This window comes from Oncorhynchus kisutch, unplaced genomic scaffold (assembly GCF_002021735.2).
Source record: "Oncorhynchus kisutch isolate 150728-3 unplaced genomic scaffold, Okis_V2 scaffold910, whole genome shotgun sequence".
NCBI classification, from domain to species: domain Eukaryota; kingdom Metazoa; phylum Chordata; class Actinopteri; order Salmoniformes; family Salmonidae; genus Oncorhynchus; species Oncorhynchus kisutch.
In genome coordinates, this window is record NW_022262855.1 from 1 (window position 1) to 19,730 (window position 19,730).

The following is a 19,730-nucleotide window of genomic DNA, read 5'->3' on the forward strand; positions in this document are numbered from 1 at the left end:
AATGCCCCTTAAAGACCACACATTAGTTCAACAACTGCATAGTTTGTGCCCCTGTTTTTAAGACAGTACTCACTGATGGTAATCGGATATTCTGTCTCCTCCTTTTCACTCCCAAAATGTCTTCCTCCTTCACCTTTATTGAGACAGCATCCTCTTCCTCTCTAAAAGGTTCATTCTCTTCTATCACTATAACAGCCTCCTCTTCCTCCTTTTTCATTCTGAATGTTCTTTCACTATAACAGCATCTTCTTCCTTCACTATAACAGTCTCCTCTTCCTCCTTTTTCATTCTAAAAGGTTCTTTCACTATAACAGTCTCCACTTCCTCCTTTTTCATTCTGAAATGTTCTTTCACCATAACAGCATCTTCTTCCTTCACTATAACAGTCTCCTCTTCCTCCTTTTTCATTCTAAAAGGTTCTTTCACTATAACAGTCTCCTCTTCCTCCTTTTTCATTCTAAAGGTTCTTTCTCTTCTTTCACTGTAACCTCATCCTCTTCTTCAATGTTCATTGCCAGAGCTTCTTTCTGCAAACAGCAGACCTCCTCTTCTATAGCAGGGGATGAGTACTTTAATGAACTCATGGTCAGGGATGTTAGCTAGCGAGTTAGCATTAGCGAATAGCCTAGTGCTAGGCTCAGCATCAATCTTTAACAAGTTTGCAAATTAGGTTACAGTTAACCAGTTAATACGTCAACAGAACTGTGTTTAAAACACTGAGATTAGATCATGTACATTAAGATGGTCTAAAGCGTCAATCTTTCACTTTTATGTTGGCTAGCAAGCTACCGAGGTGGTTGAAAGAGTAGCCGCGTTGTTGTTCCTGAAGAAGCGTCCGTCCAGTCCATTACACGTCACGGAGAATCATCACCTGAAAGACGCTCGTCGCCATCTGCTGTCTGGAGTGGGTAACGCAGTTTGGAAACAATACATTACACTACACTTTTGTATTGGAAAGAACGTACCGTAATTTCTAATATCTAAAAAGGATTAAACTTTTTTACATGTTTTATCATTTTTATTTTTATGAAAATCACTGAGGAGGGTCCTCCCCTTCCTCCTCTCAGGAGCCTCCACTTCCTCCTCTGAGGAGCATCCCCTTTCTCCTCTGAGGAAGCTCCCCTTCCTCCTCTCAGGAGCCTCCACTTCCTCCTCTGAGGAGCCTCCCCTTTCTCCTCTGAGGAAGCTCCCCTTCCTCCTCTCAGGAGCCTCCACTTCCTCCTCTGAGGAGTCTCCCCTTTCTCCTCTGAGGAAGCTCCCCTTCCTCCTCTCAGGAGCCTCCCCTTCCTCCTCTGAGGAAGCTCCCCTTCCTCCTCTCAGGAGCCTCCCCTTCCTCCTCTGAGGAGCCTCCCCTGCACCCAAAGGACATCCAGCCAACTTTTGTGGGAAGCATTGGAGTAAACATGGGCCAGCATCCCTGTGGAAAGCTTTCGACACCTTGTAGAGTCCATGCCCCGACGAATTTAGGCTAATCTGAGGGAGAAAGAGGAGGGTCCAACTTCATATTAGGAAGGTGTTCGAAATGTTTGGTATAAGCAGTGGATATATCTGCCATTTAGCAGACACTTTTATCTAAAGGGATTTGCAGTCATGTTTGCAAACAATTAACATATGGATGGTCCCAGGAATCAAACCCACTACCCTGGTTTAACAAGCACTATACTCCACCAACTGAGCAACAGGACCACAAGGAATGATCAAGGAATGACGCAGATAAACACACACAGCCTGAGTTTCAAAAATATAATTAAATCAAAGACCGTAACATTGAAACTGACATACTTCATATTAGACGTAGGCCGATTAATTAGGGCCGATTTCAAGTTTCAACTTTATTTAATCTTTATTTAACTAGGCAAGTCAGTTAAGAACACATTCTTATTTTCAATGACGGCCTAGGAACGGTGGGTTAACTGCCTTGTCCAGGGGTAGAACGCTAGAATTTCACCTTGTCAGCTCGGGGGATCCAAACTTGCAACCTTACAGTTAACTCGTCCAACGCTCTAACCACCTGCCTCATTACACTCCACGAGGATCCTGCCTGTTATGCAAATGCAGTAGAAGCCAAGGTAAGTTGCTAGCTAGCATTAAACTTCTTATAAAAAACAATCAATCATAATCACTAGTTATAACTACACATGGTTGATGATATTACTAGTTTATCTAGCATATCCTGTCGATGCGGTGCGTATCGTTGCTCCAATGTGTACCTAACCATAAACACCAATGCCTTTCTTAAAATCAATACACAGAAGTATGTATTTTTAAACCTGCATATTTAGCTAGAAGCAATCCAGTTTAGCAGGCAATATTAACCAGGTGAAAATGTGTCAATTCTCTTGCGTTCATTGCACGGAGAGTCAGGGTATTTGCAACAGTTTGGGCAGCCTGGCTCATTGCGAACTAATTTGCCAGGACTTTAAGTAATTATGACATAACATTGAAGTTTGTGCAATTTAACAAGTATATTTAGACTTAGGGACGCCACCCTTTAGATAAAATACCGAACGGTTCTGTATTTCACTGAAATAATAAATGTTTTGTTTTCGAAATGATAGTTTCCGTATTCGACCATATTAATGACCAAAGGCTCGTATTTCTGTGTGTTATGTTATAATTAAGTCTATGATCTGATAGAGCAGTCTGACTGAGCGATTGTAGGCAGCAGCAGGCTCGTAAGCATTCATTCAAACAGCACTTTCATGCGTTTTGCCAGCAGCTCTTCGCAAGCACAGCGCTGTTTATGACTTCATGCCTATCAGCCTAATGGCTGGTGTAACCAATGTCAAATGGCTAGCTAGTTAGCAGGCGCACGCTAATAGCGTTTCAAACGTCACTCGCTCTGAGACTTGGAGTAGTTGTTCCCCTTGCTCTGCAAGGGCCTGCGGCTTTTGTGGAGCGATGGGTAACGCTGCTTCGAGTGTGGCTGTTGTCGATGTGTTCCTGGTTCGAGCCCAGGTAGGGACGAGGAGAGGGACGGAAGCTATACTGTTACACTGGCAATACTACACTGGCAATACTAGAGTGCCTATAAGAACATCCAATAGTCAAAGGTATATGAAATACAAATGGTATAGAGAGAAATAGTTCTATAAATACTATATTAACTACAACCTAAAACCTCTTACCTTGGAATATTGAAGTCTCATGTTAAAAGGAACCACCAGCTTTCATATGTTCTCATGTTCTGAGCAAGGAACTCAAACGTTAGCTTTTTTACATGGCACATATTGCCATTTATTTACTTCTCCGACACTTTGTTTTTGCATTATTTAAACCAGTACAGAGTTAATGTGGAGGCAATATACAGGAGATACCAGTACAGCGTTAATGTGGAGGCTATATACAGGGGGTACCTGTACAGAGTCAATGTGGAGGCTATATACAGGAGGTACCAGTACAGAGTCAATGTGGAGGTAATATACAGGAGATACCAGTACAGAGTTAATGTGGAGGCTATATTCAGGAGGTACCAGTAGAGAGTTAATGTTGAGGCTATATACAGGAGGTACCAGTACAGAGTCAATGTGGAGGCTATATACAGGAGGTACCAGTACAGAGTCAATGTGGAGGCTATATACAGGGGGTACCAGTACAGAGTCAATGTGGAGGCTATATACAGGGGGTACCAGTACAGAGTCAATGTGGAGGCTATTTATACAGGATGTACCAGTACAGAGTCAATGTGGAGGCTATATACAGGGGGTACCAGTACAGAGTCAATGTGGAGGCTATATACAGGGGGTACCAGTACAGAGTCAATGTGGAGGTTATATACAGGGGGTACCGGTACAGAGTCAATGTGGAGGCTATATACAGGGGGTACCAGTACAGAGTCAATGTGGAGGCTATATACAGGAGGTACCAGTACAGAGTCAATATGGAGGCTATATACAGGAGGTCCCTGTACAGAGTCAATGTGGAGGCTGTATACAGGGGGTACCAGTACAGAGTCAATGTGGAGGCTATATACAGGAGATACCAGTACAGAGTCAATGTGGAGACAATATACAGGAGGTACCAGTACAGAGTCAATGTGGAGGCTATATACAGGAGATACCAGTACAGAGTTAATGTGGATGCTATATACAGGAGGTACCAGTACAGAGTCACCGTGGAGGCTATATACAGGAGATACCAGTACAGAGTTAATGTGGAGGCTATATACAGGAGGTACCAGTACAGAGTTAATGTTGAGGCTATATACAGGAGGTACCAGTACAGAGTTAATGTGGAGGCTATATACAGGGGGTACCTGTACAGAGTCAATGTGGAGGCTATATACAGGGGTTACCAGTACAGAGTTAATGTGGAGGCTATATACAGGAGGTACCAGTACAGAGTCAATGTGGAGACTATATACAGGGATGTTTACATACACTTAGGTTGGAGTCATTAAAACTCGGTTTTCAACCACTCCACAAATGTCTTGTTAACAAACTATAGTTTTGGCAAGTCGGTTAAGACATCTACTTTGTGCATGACACAAGTCATTTTTCCAACAATTGTTTACAGACAGATTATTTCACTTATAATTCACTGTATCACAATTCCAGTGGGTCAGAAGTTTACATACACTATGTTGACCTTGCCTTTAAACAGCTTGGAAAATGCCAGAAAATAATGACATATTTTTCGAAGATTCTGATAGGCTAATTGACATAATTTGAGTCAATTGGAGGTGTACCTGTGGATGTATTTCAAGGCCTACCTTCAAACTCAGTACCTCTTTGCTTGACATCATGTGGAAATCAGCCAAGACCTCAGAAAAAGAATTGTAGACCTCCACAGGTCTGGTTCATCCTTCGGAGAAATTTCCAAACGCCTGAAGGTACCATGTTCATCTTTACATACAATAGTACGCAAGTATAAACACCATGGGACCACACAGACGTCATACCGCTCAGGAAGGAGACTTGTTCTGTCTGCTAGAGATTAACATACAGTGGGGCAAAAAAGTATTTAGTCAGCCACCAATTGTGCAAGTTCTCCCACTTAAAAAGATGAGAGAGGCCTGTAATTTTCATCATAGGTACACTTCAACTATGACAGACAAAATGAGAAAAAAAATCCAGAAAATCACATTGTTTATCTCAATACTTTGTTATATACCCTGTGTTGGCAATGACAGAGGTCAAATGTTTTCTGTAAGTCTTCACAAGGTTTTCACCTTCATCTCCATCCCTGGAGTCTCTTCACTGTCTGATCTTCATTCCTACAGCCTTCATCACCATCCCTGGAGTCTCTTCACTGTCTGATCTTCATTCCTACAGCCTTCATCTCCGTCCCTGGAGTCTCTTCACTGTCTGATCTTCATTCCTACAGCCTTCATTACCGCCCCTGGAGTCTCTTCACTGTCTGATCTTCATTCCTACAGCCTTCATCTCCGTCCCTGGAGTCTCTTCACTGTCTGATCTTCATTCCTACAGCCTTCATTACCGCCCCTGGAGTCTCTTCACTGTCTGATCTTCATTCCTACAGCCTTCATCACCATCCCTGGAGTCTCTTCACTGTCTGATCTTCATTCCTACAGCCTTCATTACCGCCCCTGGAGTCTCTTCACTGTCTGATCTTCATTCCTACAGCCTTCATCACCATCCCTGGAGTCTCTTCACCGCCTGATCTTCATTCCTACAGCCTTCATCACCATCCCTGGAGTCTCTTCACTGTCTGATCTTCATTCCTACAGCCTTCATCACCGTCCCTGGAGTCTCTTCACTGAGTAAGTCAAGATAGTATAAGAAACCTCTCCCATTCTACTGGTCTATTATCTTTGTTTAGAAATAGTCATTTGTGTGACCTACTGATTTTCCCTACAATTCATTTGAAGGATTTAGAAATATTGAAATGGTAGAACAAGGAATGTCAGATTCTGGAAATATAAATATATACAATTAGTTTAAAATGTATATGATGGTGTGTCTAGACATTAGGGACCGTATATGAATATAAAAGGTGTGTACAGTAGTAGTTATATAGGATGAGCCTTGACTAGAATACAGGGTGGAGTACTGGGTGGTAGACGGCTAGTAACAGTGACTAAGTTCAGGGCAGGGTACTGGGTGGAGGCCGGCTAGAGGTGACTATTTAACAGTCTGATGACCTGGAGATAGACCACACATTAACCACACAATAAGTATTGTGGTGGCAGCATCATGTTATGGGTATGGTTGTCACTGGCAGGGACTGGGGAGTTTATAAGGATCAAAATAAATATGAAAGGAGCAAAGTGTAGACTTTGTATAGGCAATGTACAGCCTTAACTGTGGAGTGACCCCATAAAATGGGATATCAGCTACTCAGACATTCCAAATATCACTTGATTATCAGAGGGGTGTATTATGACATCATATAGAACTACTCAGACATTCCAAATATCACTTGATTATCAGAGGGGTGTATTATGACATCATATAGAACTACTCAGACATTCCAAATCAGGCTTCATCCACATCATGAAGGTGGATATTGATCCAACCATTTCAAAAGTAATGACCCGGGCTGACGGAAACAGGATATGCCTGTACACTTTTATAAATGCTGACAGACGATTTGTTACTCCGTTTGACAATTTGTTTGTCTTTTTGTGTCAGTAAAAATGTCTAAGTGAGAAATGGCTGTGGAAACTCCTTAATGATAACAATCACATCTTAGTTCACATCTTAGTCCTAACCATCTTAAATAAACATGCCCCATTTAAGAAATTTAGAACCAGGAACAGATATAGCCCTTGGTTCTCCCCAGATCTGACTGCCCTTAACCAACACAAAAACATCCTATGGCGTTCTGCATTAGCATCGAACAGCCCCCGTGATATGCAGCTGTTCAGGGAAGCTAGAAATCATTATACACAGGCAGTTAGAAAAGCCAAGGCTAGCTTTTTCAAGCAGAAATTTGCTTCCTGCAACACTAACTCAAAAAAGTTCTGGGACACTGTAAAGTCCATGGAGAATAAGAACACCTCCTCCCAGCTGCCCACTGCACTGAAGATAGGAAACACTGTCACCACTGATAAATCCACCATAATTGAGAATTTCAATAAGCATTTTTCTACGGCTGGCCATGCTTTCCACCTGGCTACTCCTACCCCGGACAACAGCACTGCACCCCCAACAGCAACTCGCCCAAGCCTTCCCCATTTCTCCTTCTCCCAAATCCATTCAGCTGATGTTCTGAAAGAGCTGCAAAATCTGGACCCCTACAAATCAGCCGGGCTAGACAATCTGGACCCTTTCTTTCTAAAATTATCTGCCGAAATTGTTGCCACCCCTATTACTAGCCTGTTCAACCTCTCTTTCGTGTCGTCTGAGATTCCCAAAGATTGGAAAGCAGCTGCGGTCATCCCCCTCTTCAAAGGGGGGGACACTCTTGACCCAAACTGCTACAGACCTATATCTATCCTACCGTGCCTTTCTAAGGTCTTCGAAAGCCAAGTCAACAAACAGATTACCGACCATTTCGAATCTCACCATACCTTCTCTGCTATGCAATCCGGTTTCAGAGCTGGTCATGGGTGCACCTCAGCCACGCTCAAGGTCCTAAACGATATCTTAACCGCCATCGATAAGAAACATTACTGTGCAGCCGTATTCATTGATCTGGCCAAGGCTTTCGACTCTGTCAATCACCATATCCTCATCGGCAGACTCGACAGCCTTGGTTTCTCAAATGATTGCCTCGCCTGGTTCACCAACTACTTCTCTGATAGAGTTCAGTGTGTCAAATCGGAGGGTCTGCTGTCCGGACCTCTGGCAGTCTCTATGGGGGTGCCACAGGGTTCAATTCTTGGACCGACTCTCTTCTCTGTATACATCAATGAGGTCGCTCTTGCTGCTGGTGAGTCCCTGATCCACCTCTACGCAGACGACACCATTCTGTATACTTCCGGCCCTTCTTTGGACACTGTGTTAACAACCCTCCAGGCAAGCTTCAATGCCATACAACTCTCCTTCCGTGGCCTCCAATTGCTCTTAAATACAAGTAAAACTAAATGCATGCTCTTCAACCGATCGCTACCTGCACCTACCCGCCTGTCCAACATCACTACTCTGGACGGCTCTGACTTAGAATACGTGGACAACTACAAATACTTAGGTGTCTGGTTAGACTGTAAACTCTCCTTCCAGACCCATATCAAACATCTCCAATCCAAAGTTAAATCTAGAATTGGCTTCCTATTTCGCAACAAAGCATCCTTCACTCATGCTGCCAAACATACCCTTGTAAAACTGACCATCCTACCAATCCTCGACTTTGGCGATGTCATTTACAAAATAGCCTCCAATACCCTACTCAGCAAATTGGATGCAGTCTATCACAGTGCAATCCGTTTTATCACCAAAGCCCCATATACTACCCACCATTGCGACCTGTACGCTCTCGTTGGCTGGCCCTCGCTTCATACTCGTCGCCAAACCCACTGGCTCCATGTCATCTACAAGACCCTGCTAGGTAAAGTCCCCCCTTATCTCAGCTCGCTGGTCACCATAGCATCTCCCACCTGTAGCACACGCTCCAGCAGGTATATCTCTCTAGTCACCCCCAAAACCAATTCTTTCTTTGGCCGCCTCTCCTTCCAGTTCTCTGCTGCCAATGACTGGAACGAACTACAAAAATCTCTGAAACTGGAAACACTTATCTCCCTCACTAGCTTTAAGCACCAACTGTCAGAGCAGCTCACAGATTACTGCACCTGTACATAGCCCACCTATAATTTAGCCCAAACAACTACCTCTTTCCCAACTGTATTTAATTTTTATTTATTTATTTATTTTGCTCCTTTGCACCCCATTATTTTTTATTTCTACTTTGCACATTCTTCCATTGCAAAACTACCATTCCAGTATTTTACTTGCTATATTGTATTTACTTTGCCATCATGGCCTTTTTTGCCTTTACCTCCCTTCTCACCTCATTTGCTCACATTGTATATAGACTTGTTTATACTGCATTATTGACTGTATGTTTGTTTTTACTCCATGTGTAACTCTGTGTCGTTTTATCTGTCGAACTGCTTTGCTTTATCTTGGCCAGGTCGCAATTGTAAATGAGAACTTGTTCTCAACTTGCCTACCTGGTTAAATAAAGGTAAAATAAAATAAAATAAAAAAAGTTAACTTGGAGTCACATGACATGTTGTGTGGTCCTCCCACTATGACTTGAGAAACCATGTAGTTTATTAGGCTACAGATGAAATAAGTTATGAACTTCACAGGGTGGTGAAAGTGCATGTGATGAGCTTGATGCTCCTTTCCAATACATTTTGAGGTTCTTATTCTGGTGACATGATGATCGATGCTTGCTTGACAAATAAAATAATAATCTCATCATTCGGTTAACAGCGTTTATTCAACCAGTGGGAGGTTTGTAAATGCCACCAGGAAAGTCGGAAGAGGAACTCTTCATTGAGACAATAATAAACAGCAATCCTTGGGAGAGTTGTGGTGGATATTATAAAATAAGGATCTGCTGGAGTCCAAGTCAAACCAAGATTCTTTATTTCTGAGCTCAGAGAGAATAACAGAGTTACACAGCGCAGTGGAGACAGTCTGAATTACTGAAGCATTGAGTGATTAGCACATATCTTTATAGTTTCCTGTTCCTGGGAGGGACTTTATTCATACAAGGATGCAGGTGCAGGTGCAGCTGGTTTGCAACACATAATGATAGTCCCAAGAACAGGAGATTATAATAGGACAGTTTCACAAGGTTAGTCACATACTCAGTTATGTGGACACACAAACAATTAACATTTTCCATTACAGAGTCTGAACATTTTCATTTAATTAAATCATCAGTGGGCCAACAATGCAAATGTCAACAATGGAACTAATGCATCACATCCAAATATCACTTGATTATCTGTAGTGCTGGAGGAATGACACACCCAGTTAAACACACACAAAGCATTTAAAAAAAAGGACAATTTAAAAGAAGGAACCTGATCTCCTTTATATTCAAACTGACAGACTCCATATTCAATTCATGTTTTCTAATAAAAACAAACAAATATATGTTTGAGTATACCCTGTACCATTTAATTTCATATGGTGAAGACAGGTAAACACATTGTCAGTCAACAATATAAGACAACGGGAGCACTGTGTATGTCCTCTGATGAATTTTAAGTCAATGTGATGTGAAATATCAACATACACGCTAAGAGAAGTAATTTCTCTCTCCTGTGTGGATTCTCTAATGACGTTTAAATCACTGTTATGAGTAATATGTTTTCCCACAGTCGGAGCTTTTCTAAGCCTTCTCCTCTGTGTGCAGTCTAATGTGTTCTTTCAGGCTTCCTAAATGGGCAAAAGCTTTGCACCCTGGGAGGAGTGGTAAGGCTTCTCTCCTGTGTGTATTCTCTCATGTCGTTTCAGCTCCCCTGACCGGATGAAACACTTTCCACATTGGGAGCAGTGGTAAGGCTTCTCTCCTGTGTGTATTCTCTCATGAGCTTTCAGGTTCTCTTTCCGGTTGAAACTCTTTCCACACTGGGAGCAGTGGTAAGGCGTCTCTCCTGTGTGTATTCTCTCATGCCGTTTCAGCTCCCCCGACTGGCTGAAACACTTTCCACATTGGGAGCAGTGGTAAGGCTTCTCCCCCGTGTGTATTCTCTCATGCTGTTTCAGCTCCCCCGACTGGTTGAAACACTTTCCACATTGGGAGCAGTGGTAAGGCTTCTCTCCCGTGTGTATTCTCTCATGCCGTTTCAGCTCCCCCGACTGGTTGAAACACTTTCCACATTGGGAGCAGTGGTAAGGCTTCTCTCCCGTGTGTATTCTCTCATGCAGTTTCAGCTCCCCCGAACGGACGAAACACTTTCCACATTGGGAGCAGTGGTAAGGCTTCTCTCCTGTGTGTATTCTCTCATGTTGTTTCAGGTTTACTCTCTGGTTGAAACACTTTCCACATTGGGAGCAGTGGTAAGGCTTCTCTCCTGTGTGTATTCTCTCGTGTTGTTTCAGCTCCCCCGACTGGTTGAAACACTTTCCACACTGGGAGCAGTGGTAAGGCTTCTCTCCTGTGTGTATTCTCTCATGAGCTTTCAGGTGTGCTTTCTGGCGAAAACTCTTTCCACACTGGGAACAGTGGTAAGGCTTCTCCCCTGTGTGCATTTTCTCATGTTGTTTCAGGTCCCATAACCGGTTACAACTCTTTCCACAGTGGAAGCACTGGTGTCGTCTTGCTAGTTTGGACGTCCCTGGCTCTGGTTCCTCCGAGTCTGGCCTTTCTCCTGCCAAAGACAGTGTTATTTTTAAAAAGAGACCCGAATGAAACCACATGATAAAACAACCTTGCTACGAGGGTAAATCCTAAATCAGATCTCTCAATAACCCGAGGCCTCTCAATAACCTGAGGCCAGGTTTAACAATCTTAGTGTGATTTTAAAACAAATGTAGAGCTTCCTGGTAATTACTGATATGTTTACATTACTTATTTTATTCATCCTGTTTTACAAGTCAGAACACAAAAACCTGGACAGTTCTAGGACACTGAAGACACAGACGTCGCTGGATTCCAATTGAACAGGTGGTTCTAAATATATAACATTCATAGCTGTATGATACAGAATGTGACACTTCCTTAAACATAAAATAACTAAAGAAGTAATTTTGTGTGGAAGTCCAAAACTTGTTTTTACGTCGAAGATACAAAGCACATCAGTAACATCTCCCCGTTGTTGAAAGGGTTTGACACATTGCTGTTTAAATGGACCAATTTCTTATTTAGACATTCACAGATGTTCAGATGCTCATCAGACCCAAGGACAGATATCCACCGGTCTAATGTCCATTGCAAGTCACTTCTTCTTATTGGTGTCCTTTAGTAGTGGTTTCCTTGCAGCAATTCGACCATGAAGGCCTGATTCACGCAGTCTCCTCTGAACCGATGATGTTGAGATGTGTCTGTTACTTGAACTTTGTGAAGCATTTATTTGGGCTGCAATTTCTAAGGCTGGTAACTCTACTGAACTTTTGAATCAGAAGTAACTCTGGATCTTCCATTCTTGTGGTGGTCCTTAAAGTAATGATGGACTGTTGTTTCTCTTTGCTTATTTGAGCTGTTCTTGACATAATATGGACATCGTCTTTTACCCAATAGGGCTATCTTCTGTATACCAACCCTACCTTGTCACAACACAACTGATTGGCTCAAATTCTATTCTACTCTCATCCTTTCGGTTTTAATAATATTTAAAAAAATAAATAATGTTATAGTAGGTAATAACTAACTTTAATAACTAGGGTTAATACCTGCCTGGCGCACCAACAAAATATTTATTTAGCCCCCTCTAACAATACCGCTACAGAATTAGCATAGTAGGCCATGTAACTTAACCTGTAGTGACACCCAGCCCGTGAACGGGACCGTTATCATCATCTGACACAAATTGCATAATGCAACGGGCATAAATCTTCCTAGAAAATCTTCCTATTCATGAAAATCACAAGTGAAATCTATTGGAACACAGCTTAGCCTTTTGTTAATCACTCTGTCATCTCAGATTTTCAAAATATGCTTTACAGCCAACGCTAGACAAGCATCTGTGTAAGTTTATCATAGCCTAGCATAGCATTATGCCTTGCTGGCAGCAGGCAAACTTGTCACGGAAATCAGAAAAGCAATCAAATTAAATCGTTTACCTTTGATGAACTTCAAATGTTTTCACTCACGAGACTCCCAGGTAGACAGCCAAAGTTCATTTTTTTCCCAAAAGATTATTTTTGTAGGCGAAATAGCTCTGTTTGTTCTTCACGCTTGGCTGAGAAATCGCCCGGAAATTGCGGTCACAACTCCAAAAAATATTCCAAATTAGCTCCATAATATCGACAAAAACATGGCAGACGTTGTTTAGAATCAATCCTCATCCTGATTTTGTTGTACAGGCTTCCATTAAAGAACACTCTTTGTGTTCCGTTAGACAGGTAGCTCTGGGGCGGCAGGTAGCCTAGTGGTTAGAGCGGTAGGCCAGTAACCGAAAGATTGCTGGATCGAATCCCCGAGTTGACAAGGTAAAAAACTCTGTCATTCTGCCCCTGAACAAGGCAGTCCTAGGCCGTCATTGAAAAAAAAAATGGTTCTTAACTGACTTGCCTAGTTAAATAAAGGTTACATTTTAAAAGAAAAACTCTTTATCCACAATATAGCAGGGGGTGTAAAGCCATACGTTTTTGTCAGCAACAGACTATGATCGATAATGTCAAATGCCTCACTGAAGTCAAACAAAACAGCCCCAACAATATTTTTATCATCAATTTCTCTCAGCCAATCAGTCATTTGTAAGTGCTGTGCTTGTTGAATGAACTTCCCTATAAGCTAAAAGTCTATATTTGTTTACTGTAAAATAGCATTGTATCTGGTCAAAATTGTAAGGGTTGGTAACCGGCTGATTGGTCGGCTATTTAAGCCAGTAAAGGGAGCTTTACTATTCTTGGGGAGTGGAATGACTTTAGCTTCCCTCCAGGCCTGAGGGCACACACTTTCTAGTAGGCTTAAATTAAAGACAAGGCAAATAGGAATGGCAATATCGGCTGCTATTATCCTCAATTTTCCATCCACGTTGTCAGACATTTGTCATTGTTGATTTTATTTGCGCAAAATTTCATTGAAGATGCTCCAAAGATTTTTACTATCATTCTTCATGTCATTTATCTTTGTTTCATTGTGTACTTTCGTCTTTTTATTGAGTTTAGTCAAATGATTTCTCAATTTGCAATAGTTTTGCCAATCAGTTATACAGCCAGACCTATTTGCCATCTCTTTTCCCTCCCTCTTCATCATACCATTTTTTAAATTCCTCATCAATCCACGTGGATTTAACAGTTTTTACAGTCATTTTCTTAATGGGTGCATGCTTATTAGTAGCTGGGATAAGCAGTTTCAAATGTGTCAATGGCAGTGTCTGGTTGCTCATCATTACACACCACGGACCAACAAATATGATTTACATCAACAACATAGGAATCACTACAAAAAAATGTATGACCTCTTATACACAATATTAGGCCCATCCTTTGGAACTGTGGTTTTCCTAGACATGGCTCCTATATTGTGATCACATCTGATGGATCTGGATACTGCTTTAAAACCCATTTCTGCAGCATTAGTAAAGATATGATCAAACCATGTTGATGATTTCATTCCTCTACCGTTTGTCACTACCCTGGTAGGTTGATTGATAACCTGAACAGGGTTGCCGGCACTGGTTACAGTTTGAAGCTTTTGCTTGAGTAGGCAGCCTGATCACAGCTTTTCTTCAGTACTAGTTAATTAATGACCAAAATTTTGAGTTTAGTTTGCCTGTTCTACAGTCTTGTAAAGATAGGGGCGTTGACTGGGACAGGCAATGTAACATCCATAATGTGTTATGGAAACGTTTTTGTAAAACAAGCACCTTATATCAGATCATCTTGAAACTTTCCCTCTAAAGCGAACCTCCTTCAAGGTTTTATATGGTCTATTGGTTTCTCTCTTTTCATTGGCAGAATCCTTTTTCAGTGTTATGATATTCATAACATCCATATACACCAGTCTCTCTTCCTGTCAACTAACAGAACTCTGCTGGTTGTCCTGGTAACAGATACCGGTGGGCAGATCTATTTATTTGTTCAAACTGAACTACAGCACTTACTTTGAGTCAAATCTGATCCGTTCCTCTCTTCTCCTCCTCCCACAGTTCCACTCAGCCCCATTGTTTTCCTGCAGTCCACCAGCAGCACAGACAACCTCTTCATACCCAGCAGTAAGGTGCTACCGGGAGAGCCACGACAAGGGGACTCCGGGAGGGAGGAAGGGCTAGTGTTGTCCTGGTAACCATAAAGAGGGGACACAGACACATCATTATGGATGCTGATGCCACTGTTGACATAAAGTGCTCTACAGAAACTCAGCCCAGAGCCCGATAGAGAAAGCTGTATGCTAGGCCAGACCAAGCTGTACCATCTGGTGTTCTGATCTGGAGAGACTCTTCACTACCTCGTCAGCATCAGGATGTTGTTGAGGCTCCCCAGAGGATCCACGATAGTCATGTGTCTCTCCTGTGTGAATGAGAACATCAAACAGATGGTAAACTTATGACCATCTATTGCAATCATAGAGTCTTACCAGAGGCATGCATATGTCTAAAATGGCACCAATATTGAATTTTAAAAGCCTGTTATATTAGATGAGGGGAACTTTAATATAGACCACATGGAGAATTCAATACATCTAATTGAAAAGTCCCAAAAATATATGAACCAATTGCAGATTGACCCTTTAACAATTCCTACAGTACTGTACAACATATTCAAGTGTAGAACTTCAGTAGAATGCCACTTTAAAACCACACATTAGTTCAACAACTGCATAGTTTGTGTCCCTGTTTAAGACAGTACTCACTGGTGGTAATCTGATATTCTGTCTCCTCCTCTTTCACTCCCAAAACGTCTTCCTCCTTCACCTTTATTGAGACAGCATCATCTTCCTCTCTAAACGGTTCTTTCTCTTCTTTCACTATAACAGCCTCCTCTTCCTCCTTTTTCATTCTGAATGATTCTTTCTCCATACAGCAGACCCCTCTTCATTAGCAAGGGAGGAGTAGTTTAGTGAGCTCATGGTCAGGGATGTTAGCTAGCTAGCAATAGCGTCTAGCCTAGTGCTTGGCTCAGTATCAATCTTTAACACGTTTGCAAATTTAACCAGTTGATACGTCAACCGAAAATCGTTTAAAACACTGAGATTAGATAATGTACATTAACATGGTCTAAAACGTCAATCTTTCAGTTTTATGTTGGCTAGCAAGCTACCGATGTGGTTGAAAGAGTTGGCGCCTTGTTGTTCCTGAAGAAGCGTCCGTCCAGTTAGTTATACGTCACACAAGAAGAGTCAACTGAAAGACGCTCATCGCCATCTGCTGACTGGAATCGGTAACGCAGTTTGGAAATAGTTACTACACTTTTTGTATTGGAAAGAACGTCATAATTATTTAACAATAAGCTGATACATTTTCTCTTCCAAATAATACGTTCCTGTACACAGACGTAGAAGCTCAATATGAATATGTAGATGATTAATAAATACTTTTATGAATAGGTAGTGTGTTGATATACATTTTCTCTGTTAATTTTTCACATTCTTTTTTATCTACATGTGACCATACTAATCCCTTATAGCCACGCTCTATAAGATACAAATCATCCTGTAAACAACAGAACAAACGCATCACATGCAAATAGCACTTGGTTATCTGTAGAGCTATACACTGGGTAGACAAAACATTAAGAACAGCTGCTCCTTCCATGACTTAGAAAGACTAGGTGAATCCAGGCTAAAGCTATGATCCCTTACTGATGTCACTAGTTAAATCCACTTCAATCTGTGTAGATGAAGGGGGGAGACAGGTTAAATAACGATTTTTAAGCCTTGAGCATTGTGCATGTGTGCCATTTAGAGAGTTAATGGGGAAGACAAAATATTTAAGTTACTTTGCACGGGGTATGGTAGTAGGTGCCAGGAGCACCGGTTTGTGTCAAGAACTGCAACGCTGCTGGGTTTTTCAGCTCAACAGTTTCCCATGTGTACCAAGAGTGGTCCACCACCCAAACAGTGGAGGTCAGTGCCGTTTAAGATGAGGCAGGACGATTGTTTTTTTCATGAGCATGGCCTTAATTCTATTACAGCATATTGGACGACTGTCATTCATATTTCACTCACCCTGTTCAATGTAACAGCAACAAGTTTAGGCTACTACATGATACTCTAAATGTCCCTATACCCATCATGAGGTAGCAACCTAGCCTATGAATGAAAGTTTAGAATGTATGTTCACACAGGTCGAGAGAAAATTTTGCGATGACAGACAGTGCCACATGGACAGACAGTGACACATTCAATACTGCCTTGCACACTCTCGCCTGCATCTAGCTGAAATAGAGATATTACTGGACAAATTCAGGCATGTTTATCCCCGTTTTGTTCCATTTAAGAAACGTTTGTCAACAGAATCGGCGGAATGAATACACCCCTGATCATGCATAAACACAGTTCACTTTCATTACAGACACGTTGTATTCCCTCTTGCATCTATGTGCTCTCCTCTTATCACCTTCTCCCTTTGTTTCTGTACTTCAATGCATAACACATCAGCTGTATGTCACCAGGAGAAAAAACCTTTCCAAGCCAAACCATTTCATAACTGCTACACACAGCTTACATTGTTGTCAACTGTGTAACTGTGTAAGTCTATGGAAGCCTTGAGAACCATAATCCTCCTAGGTTTTGTATTGAGGTCAATGTACCCAGAGGAGGATGCAAAATAGTATGTTTTAATAAATTATTTGGTTACGTGATTATATTTAGTATAGTTTTATCTAAAAAGGACAACTTTTAAATATTTTACCATTTTTATTTTTCTGAAAATAACTGAGGACGATGGTCCTCCCCTTCCTCCTCTGATGAGACCCCACTGCAACCAAAGGACACCCAGCCAATTTGACACATTTGTGGGAAGCATTGGAGTCAATATGGGCCAGCATCCCTGTGGAACGCTTTCGACACCTTGTAGAGTCCATGCCCCGACGAATTGAGGCTATTCTGAGGGAGAAAGGGGAGGGTCCAACTCCATATTAGGAAGGTGTTCCAAATGTTTGGTATAATCAGTGGATATATCTGCCATTTAGCAGACACTTTTATCCAAAGGGATTTGCAGTCATGTGTACAAACACTTTACATATGGGTGGTCCCAGGAATCAAACCCACTACCCTGGTTTAACAAGCACTATACTCCACCAACTGAGCTACAGGACCACAAGGAATGATCAAGGAATGACACAGATAAACACACACAGCCTGAGTTTCAGAAATATAATTGAATCAAAGACTGTAACATTGAAACTGACATACTTCATATTTAGTTATAATCAAATATTATTTGTCACATGCGCTGAATACAACAGGTGTAGATCTTAACGTGAAATGCTTACTGACAAGCCTATAACCAACAACGTAGATAAGAAAAATAAGGGTTAAGAAAATATTCCCAAAATAAAAAGTTTTTAAAAGTAGCTCAGTGCCGAGGGGTAGCTCAGGCCTGAGCTACCCCTCGGTCCTGAGCTTCCTCAGTAATGAGGCACCCCTCAGTCCAGGTGGGCCCTTTGTTAGGGTTACTAGGCCAAGGTCGGCGACGAGGGTCGCCACTCAAATGACGCTAAGAAAGCGGACTAAGACTATGGTAGAGTGGCGTCCACGTCCCGCCACAGTGGACAGACGCCCACCCAGACCCTCTCCTTAAGTCTATGGTTGCCTAGATTGGTTGCCTAGATTGGTTCTCAATCAGAGGATATATATCAGAGGAGGTACCAGTACAGTGTCAATGTGGAGGCTATATACAGGAGGTACCAGTACAGAGTCAATATACAGGAGGTACCAGTACCGAGTCAATGTGGAGACTATATACAGGGGGTACCAGTACAGAATCAATGTGGAGGCTATATACAGGAGGTACCAGTACCGAGTCAATGTGGAGGCTATATACAGGGGGTACCAGTACAGAGTGGAGGCTATACAAGGGATGTTTACATACACTTAGGTTGGAGTCATTAAAACTCGGTTTTCAACCACTCCACAAATGTCTTGTTGACAAACTATAGTATATGCAAGTCTAAACACCATGGGACCACACAGCCGTCATACCGCTCAGGAAGAAGACTTGTTCTGTCTCCTAGAGATCAACATACGTTGGTGCGAAAAGTGCAAACCAGTCCCAAACAACAGCAAAGGACCTTGTGAAGATGCTGGAGGAAACAGGTACAAAAATATCTATATCCATAGTAAAATGAGTCCTATATCAACATAACCTGAAAGGCCGCTCAGCAAGGAAGAAGCCACTGAAGAAGGGCCTTGGTTAGGGATGTATCCTTGTTTTGAATCCCAGCCACCGTAGGAGGCCTTTTGCCTTTTGGTTGGCCGCCGTTGTAAATAAGAATTTGTTCTTAACTGACTTGCCAAGTTAAATAAAGGTTCAATAATAAATAAATAAAATAAAGTACAGAGAGATAATTGATGAAAACCTGCTCCAGAGCACTCAGGACCTCAGACTGGGGCAAAGGTTCACCTTCCAACAGAACAACAACCCTAAGCACACAGACAAAGGACAACGCAGAAGTGGCTTCGGGACAAGTCTCTGAATGTCCTTGTGTGGCCCAGCCAGAGCCTGGACTTGAACCCGATCGAACATCTCTGGAGAGACCTGAAAATAGCTGTGCAGCGACGCTCCCCATCCAACCTGACAGAGGTTGAGAGGATCTGCAGAGAAGAATGGGAAAAGAATGGGGAAAAATACAGGTGTGCCAAGCTTGTTCCTGTTAAGACACCTGGCCAGCTGAGTGCAGGTGGGCTCTCCTGTCAACATGAGGCTCCTGTTGCAGCCCTCAATGGCACATTGACAGATTTTCCACCTAGTCCTCTCTGGGATTCAAACAAGGGATCTTTCAGTTACTGGCCCAACACTGTTAACCGCTAGGCTACCTGCAGCAGGAGCCCCATGTTGACAGGAGAGCCCACCTGCATTCAGCTGGTCAGGGGCAGTGGTGCCCTGTAAGTAACAAATGTATCACTATCAGAGGGGTGTATTATGACATCAGATAGAACTACTCAGACATTCCAAATATCACCTGATTATCAGAGGGGTGTATTATGACATCATATAGAACTACTCAGACATTCCAAATCAGGCTTCATCCATATCATGA

The 19,730-nt window shown here is 42.2% G+C and overlaps 1 protein-coding gene across 1 annotated transcript in view; it reads right to left on the reverse strand.

Moving 5' to 3' along the window:
• Positions 1–9,820: 9,820 nt before the first annotated feature.
• Positions 9,821–19,730, reverse strand: part of LOC116363070 (zinc finger protein 850-like) — a 46,661-nt gene continuing 36,751 nt past the window's right edge. The window contains exons 6-7 of the mRNA XM_031816997.1: positions 12,209–12,228; positions 9,821–11,132 (exon numbers count right to left, since the gene is read on the reverse strand). Of these exons, the coding sequence (XP_031672857.1) occupies positions 10,299–11,132; positions 12,209–12,228 (854 nt within the window). The 3' untranslated portion in view covers positions 9,821–10,298. The remainder of the gene's footprint in view (positions 11,133–12,208; positions 12,229–19,730) is intronic.